The 7,858-nt window shown below is 38.6% G+C and overlaps 1 protein-coding gene across 4 annotated transcripts in view; it reads left to right on the forward strand.

The window, feature by feature from the left end:
• Positions 1–7,858, forward strand: part of grid2 (glutamate receptor, ionotropic, delta 2) — a 2,248,146-nt gene that overhangs the window by 1,414,830 nt on the left and 825,458 nt on the right. For all 4 annotated transcript variants that reach the window (XR_004560786.1, XR_004560787.1, XM_034170483.1 and 1 more), the window contains exon 4: positions 5,419–5,624. Coding sequence is in view for 2 of the 4 variants with exons in the window: in XM_034170483.1 (XP_034026374.1) it covers positions 5,419–5,624 (206 nt within the window). In the remaining 2 variants the exon portion in view is untranslated. The remainder of the gene's footprint in view (positions 1–5,418; positions 5,625–7,858) is intronic.

Below are 7,858 nucleotides of genomic sequence, written 5' to 3' on the forward strand. Positions count from 1 at the left end.
TGGAGGTGGTTTTGTCTCGCTCCAGTAGCGAATCCATCATGATGCGCAAAGCCTCCGCTCAGCTTTCCATGACAAAATCTCTTGTTAAAAGTGAAATATGCCAGAAAATGGTTGATGTCCAGCTCTTGTGATAACCAGAGAAATGGCACACGATGGTCACGGATCCAGACAGCCATCCATTTAGAAATGAAATGGTCATTCAGCCTGTCGATGGCGGCTTCGGAGCGCGGCGTGCCCCACAGCCGCTGGGGGCCGTCCTTAAAGTGACAGTAACACTCCTTATTCTCTACCAAGCCCGTAACATTTTCACAGAAAGCCAGATAAATTTTTCTAATGGTTTCCAGCTGCCAGTCTCTAACAGTTTCTGAAAAAATTCTGATGGAAAAAAAGCCCAAATCATTCCACCATTTCCTGGCAATGAAACAACCATGAGGGGGCTGGACCACTCCTCACTCAAAGCCTGCTCACAGGCAAACGACACAACCGACAGGCGTGGAAAAACTCACGCATGCGCACGAGGGTTCAAGCTTGTCTGACGCAATCAAACGTGATTCAAATCCATATGGTTTTTGAAAAAATAATAAGGTCGGATACTTTTCTAATAGACCTCGTATATATGTATATATATATATATATATATATATATATATATATATATATATATATATATATATATATAGTTGTATTTGACAGTTCTATTTATCAATTATATTTAATACTTGCAGAAATTTCTGCTAAGTAATTAAAATAACACAGTTAAAACATATGCCTCTGATTATTCAAACATTGCTCATACTATACAGGATAATAAAACAGTACCAAAATGCACTGACAACATATTCCATTGTTTTATTCATTAGTTGCCTTTCATTACAACAGCAATGTCAACAAGTTAAGGAAAAAAACTGTATTGACATTATATATATATATATATATATATATATATATATATATATATATATATATATATATATATATATATATATATATATATATATATATATATATATATATATATATATATATATATATATATATATCCACAAGTGGTGTAGATTTAGCTGAGTTGAATTTGAATAAGTGACTTCTGTGGTCATATGGATTAGAGGACTTATTGTTGCCTGATTAACTGGGTTCAGTTATTCCAAAATTACGAATCTACTGGGATTTTCACACACACAACTATCTCTGGAATATACAAAAAAACTAGCATGTTGGCCGTCGGGATCCATGGGTTTTAGCTTCGGTAGTGCTTATAAAATAGGTAGCTGACATTTTTTATGGTGGTAATAAATTATGCAAAAATTCTATGATGTTTTAACTGAAAGTACAGGAAAGTAAAATGAGAAAGTTTTGTGAATAATTGTATTTATTATTTTGTAGATTTAGATGATGTCATGTTTTACAACTGGCAAGGTTGATATATTTCCTCTGTTCAAAGGTTGTCTGGTTACCAGGGAATGATTAATGGTGATATTAATGTCCACTGTACACTGTTGTTACCTAATACCCCTAATATAATATAAGTCCTATCAACTTTCTGTTTATTCATCCTTGACCCAAAATACATAAGCATATCAAAACACAAATGTCAGGTCTCCCTAGTTTCTCCAATCAAAGTTAAACACATGCACAGATGCATGCACACATGTAGAGGCCACTTTGTTTTTAATATATAGATTGTCTAAAAAAAAAAAAAAAAAAAAAATCCAGTGTGCTACAACTGGCTGGGCTACAATGACCTGGTAATTGTAGAGGACAGAGAACTGGTAGACTGACTTGTTTGAACAGATAGAAAGGCACCGGTCATTACAATCAAGATGCTCAAAAAATTATTTCTGATTACACAGAATCCATCAAACCATCGATTTTCTGAACCTGGCTATTCCAGTGTCACAGGGGAGCTGGAGTCTCTCCCAGCAGTCAATGAGCAAGACGTGGGGTACACCCTGGACAAGTTGGCAATCTTTTGTAGGGCCAACACATAGAGACAGACAAATATAATTCACACTCTGACTCAAGTAAGTAAGTAACAAAAATTGAGTCACCAATTCACCAAACCTGCATGTCCTTGGAAAGCCCGAGCACCCAAAACGAACCCACACATGGGGAGAATATGCAAACTCTATGCAGAAAGTGGCATGAGACAGTGTGAGAAAACAGTGTTAACCTCTTCAGCACTGCACTACCCACCAATGAACAGCAGGTCAAACCTTAAAATATATGGGCTCGAGCAGTGCAAGACTGCAAGGGTTGCAACCCTTGCACGCTATGAACAGGAAACAGGTTGATCTGGGTGCACTGGACAAAGTAGGGTTGTGACATTTGTCAGTGACGTATCAAGATGAAAATTGTCTCATTCATTCCCATAATGGAAATGTCAGCTATCGCATCATTAAAATCTTTTGTAAAGCCTTCAATGTGGCTACTAGTTAGTCATCAATTTCATCTTTATTTCATTCACAAAATAGATCTCCACTTGGTGACTTGAAGAACTCCTGCCAAACCACAAAAACAATTTGTTTTAATAATGCCAATTATTTATTCATTTGGATGTCAGTCTCTTGTATCAGCATCTCACACTGGCCATGGTTGTGTGACAGCATGTTAACTGTGTGATTCAGTTATTTCTTTATGGACTGACATCTTTGAAGAATATTTCTAGCATGTTGTTGAATCTATGCCATGAAGATTTAAGGCAGGTAATGCAGTTCAGAAGGCAAAAAGGGGTCCAACCTCATACAAGCAAGGTGGAAACAATGAAATGCAAATAAATGACCAAAGTATTGTGGTTTGAACTTTAACTTAAACTTCATATTGTGTTTATTGATGAAGTTGGAAAGAGAATACTACTGCCTTGTTATACTGAACCTCGGAGCCATCACTTTAAAGATTAAATTGAAGTGATTTAACTAGTATAGGAATTGTTGCTAAATATTTTAGGTCAAAGCAATTTAATTAGGGGAGCATGTAAAAATCAAAGAACATAAAGCAAATAATATCCGTTAAATATCTGGAGAAGTGACTCAGTAGATCTGCATTTATTATCCGAACAAGAAAGATTTGAGGTTTTGTTGTGACTGATCACCTCAGCAGGTGATTTTGTTCACCTCAAAGTGGTGCTCATTAGTGAAATCTCCTGCTGAGGTGATCAGTTGCAAAAACAGCAACAAAAAAGGCATCCTAGGAGCTCCTCATAGCACACAGTTGCCCACTTTGATAGAGCTTGCTCAGCTGTTTCTCAGCTTAATACTTAAATCTTCAGAAAGAGGAAAAACACAGTTCAAAAACAAACAAAACAAAAAAACATGAACACTGGCAAATCACTTAGTTTGTGCTAACACAGAAAGACATACACATGTACAACAGAAACATGTTTTCATGAAACAGCCTTTGTAAAGTGGTGAAATGTTCAAGTGGACTCAGTTTCATAAAAAAGAAAAATGTTGTCTTGGAACTTTACATCAATAAATAATTGATACCAAAAATGTCCAAACAGAAAAAGGATTGTCAAATGGACACCTAAATGCATTAACGTGTGGACAAAAATCTGAATATGCTCTGCCTGTCCTTCACCCTATTGCCCTCTGGACCATAACAATAATAATATATAATAATCCTCTAAATCTCACCCTGCTGTCTTTAAAGCATCAAACCTATTATTATCTAATACTCACTTTTGTCCTTTTGACCATAATCCTCAAACCCTTACCTTTTTGTCCTCTGGACCCTAATAGTATCTAACATCACTTTTCTTTCTAGTGTATTCAATAAATAATCTGGTCTAATAAACATATTTTCTCTTAAACTGATATGTATTATTCTCTAATTATTAACAGACTTTCCTCAGGACCAAAGCTCCAGTAAATCCCAACTTCCTTCTCAATGTGCAGGTTAGGGGTCCTTGTGGACCCCTAACCTGCACATTATCCATCTCTCTCTACTACTGTCCCTCTTGATTTGCAGAGACCACCTGAATCAGCAAGCATTTGTCAGAGCAGGGAGAGACTGAAAATGTGTAGGTCTGGGAGTCTCTGATGAGCAGGGTGTGGACCACTCTTACTAATGTCCACTGGACCCTAAAACTAATATCTTTTAAGTTTCATTCTATTTTCTCTTGATTCTGACTTTCAAATGTCTTGCCCTGAACCTATTATCCTCAAATACTCAAGTTATTGCTTTATGGACATGAACATGCCTTAGGGCCCCTTCACACATAGTGCGAATTTGGTCGAATTGCACATTTAAGTGCACATGAAGCAGGAATTCAAGGAAGGTGTCCTTGAATGAGGGCATGTTTCTTCTGATGTGCAGTTGGGCACCTTGCATGGCAACACCCTCATGTGTGTGTGTGAATGAATGAATGTATGTGAGGCATGATTGTAATGGGCTTTGAATGTCTGTATCAGATGGAAAGAGCACAGTAGAAATGCAGTGAATTTACCATTCCACACAATTATTATATAACATATTTTCTGGCCTCTGAACCCGTACCTGTATTTAATCTGTTTTACTCTCTGGGCCATGTGCATTTTGGGAAACACAAAATTGCCCAGACACAACTTGAATCAACTTTTGACTAGAAACTGTTCTTCTTGTGTAATTGTTGCTAAGTTGCTGACACGACTCCATGTTAATCTTCAAAATATTGTACGAGGTGTTGATGAGATATCTGACACAAGCACATGCTGTCTAAAGTGTCTCACACTGACTGGTTTGACTTTTTGAACTCAGTGCCTGTAGCATTAACCACATGCATGCCTGTCCGTGTCTTATACCATGCACAGCCTTTTGGTTTGTCTCACTAAATTCATGTTATTGTGAATCAGTGTCATCCTGCTGTGTTTTCCCTCTTAACACATCATTAAACCTTCAAAACTTGGCATTGATGCAATCACACCGGCGTCCCAGCCCTCTGGCCTTCACAAGTCTAATCAATCCAGTTAATTGCTCAGCTGTGAATTTGCAGTGACAGCAGTGTCATCTGTTTTTCCACATCAAATCCATCATTCAGTAGTTGCTTCACATGAACGTGCTTTCCAACGTCATTAGTGGTGGTCTCAACCAAAGTACCTAATTAGGAGTACCTTGACCTGCAGTGTACCTCATTATGTAGAGAAGAGAGCAGGCTGTGAAAATGCTAATACCATCCAGCTTTTGTTATTATCAAAAATTATCCCTTAATAGCCATAATTGCAGTGGCATGGTACTTGAATCAAAAACTCTTAATCATGTCATGAATTGTTTGTGTTTGTCTTGTTGTAGTAGGGCTAGGTAATAGATTCAGCAAAAGCAGAACATTTTTGGGTTGTGGTGGGGTGGGACGGTGTATCATTTCAGGCAAACCCACAATTTTTCTATGCTTACAAAATTGTTAGGTAAATATATAGTAATATTGGAATGTGCTTTTCTTTACAGATATCCGTGGTATTGAGGATTTCCTTGACCGAACCTCTCAGCAGGGAATGGATGTGTCACTTCAAAAGGTGGAATCTAATATCAACATGATGATCACCAGTCTGTTCAGAACTATGCGTGTAGAAGAGCTGCATCGCTACAGGGACACGCTACGCAGGGCCGTGCTGTTCATGAGTCCTGCGACAGCCAAGGCTTTTATCACTGAGGTAGGGAGAGTGCTTTTTTCCAGTTAATATAAGTGGCAACCCTGAGTCACAGTAGTGTTAGTTTCTTTCAGAGCCTGTGAACGCAATCCTGGATAGATATCAGTGTACGGTAGCTGCACATTGTGTGCTTAGTCAACACATACAAAAAACAGTCTCAAGGAATAATTGGCAATTTACAGCTGCTTCTACAAATAAGTTAGTTGTAAACACACTGGCAACCCAATAGCAGTAATATTATACCACACGGCCACCCTTACAAGACTTATGGCAGTTTTCTACTGCATGGTCCCTGCTCGACTCCACTCAACTCTACCCACCTTTTTCCCTTTTCCATTGGCCCAACCTGGTACAGAGTAACTGATATACAGTGGGGAAAATAAGTATTTGACCCCCTGTCAGTTTTGCAGGTTTTCCCGCCTACAAAGAATGGAGAGGTCTGTAATTTTTATCGTAGGTACACTTCAACTGTGAGAGACAGAATTAAAAAAAAAAAAAAAATCCAGAAAATCACATTGTATGATTTGTAAATAATTAATTTGCATTTTATTGCATAAAATAAATATTTCACCCACTAGAAAAACAGAGCTTAACAATTGGTACAGAAACATTTGTCTGCCATTACAGAGGTCAGACATTTCCTGTAGTTCTTGACGAAGTTTTCACACACTGCAACAGGGATTTTGGTCCACTCCTCCATACAGATCTTCTCCAAATCTTTCAGGTTTGGAGTTTCAGCTCCCTCCAAAGATTTTCTATTGAAATCAGGTCTGGAGACTAGCCAGGCCACTCCAGGACCTTGAAATGCTTCTTACAGAGCCCCTCCTTAGTTGCCCTGGCTGTGTGTTTGGGGTCATTGTCATGCTGGAAGACCCAGCCATGACCCATCTTCAATTCTCTTACTGAGGGAAGGAGGTTGTTAGTCAATATCTCGCAATACATTACCCCATCCATCCTCCCTTCAATACGGTACAGTCGTCCTGTCCCCTTTGCAGAAGAGCACCCCCAGAGTATAATGTTTCCACCCCCATGCTTCACAGTTGGGATGGTTTTTTGGGGGGGTTGTTCTCATCCTTTAAACATGGTAAGTGGAGTTGATTCCAAAAAGCTCTATTTTGGTCTCATCTGACCACACGACCTTCTCCCATGCCTTCTCTGGATCATCCAGATGGTCACTGGTGAACTTCAAATGGGCCTGCACATGTGCTGGCTTGAGCATTGGGACTTCGCCCTGCAGGATTTTAAACCATGACAGCATCATGTGTTACTAATGTAATCTTTGTGACTGTGGTCCCAGCTCTCTTCAAGTCATTGACCAGGTCCTCCTGTGTAGTTCTGAGCTTTCTCAGAATCATCCTTAACCCACAAAGGAGATCTTGCATGGAATCCAAGACCAAGGGAGATTGACAGTCATCTTGTATTTCTTCCACTTTCTAGTAAATAATCATAACAGTTGTTGTCTTCTACCAAGCTGCTTGCCTGTAGTCCATCCCAGCCTTGTGCAGGTCTACACTTTTGTCCCTGGTGTCCTTAGACAGCTCTTTGGTCTTGGCTATGGTGGACAGGTTGGAGTGTGATTGATTGAGTGTGTGAACAAGTGTCTTTTATACAGGTAACAAGTTCAAACAGGTGCAATTAATACATGTAAAGAATGTAAAATAAGAGGGCTTCTTAAAGGAAAATTAACAGGTCCGTAAGAGCCAGAATTCTTGCTGGTTGGTAGGGGGTCAAATACTTATTTTATGCTATAAAATGCAACTTAATTATTTAAAAATCATACAATGTAATTTTCTGGAGTTTTTTTTTATTTTTTTTTTATTCTGTCTCTCACAGTTGAAGTGTACCTACGATAAAAATTACAGACCTCTCCATTCTTGGCAGGTGGGAAAACCTGCAAAACTGACGGGGGAGGTCAAATACTTATTTTCCCCACTGTATGTTCCTGTTTCACGGTTTCAAGTGAGCTGAGGTGATACCAAATGGTACACTGTGGATTACTGACTGCCCAAGAGAAAATTGGCGCCATAGCAGTGTTATTGTGTAAGACAGAAGGAAAAAATGTCCTGAGTAAGCATTAATTTTAAACATATTGTTTGGGATGTAACACTGCCTGCACTGTTTTATAATGCAAAAACATATCTATTCAGTTTAGTTTGTGTCACGTTCTTTTGTACGTCGCTTTGAAGATAATGTCACATCAGTTTCTTGTGGCATTTCTATGATGTTTTTAGGGTACT

The sequence above is a fragment of the Thalassophryne amazonica genome, chromosome 5, assembly GCF_902500255.1.
Source record: "Thalassophryne amazonica chromosome 5, fThaAma1.1, whole genome shotgun sequence".
NCBI classification, from domain to species: domain Eukaryota; kingdom Metazoa; phylum Chordata; class Actinopteri; order Batrachoidiformes; family Batrachoididae; genus Thalassophryne; species Thalassophryne amazonica.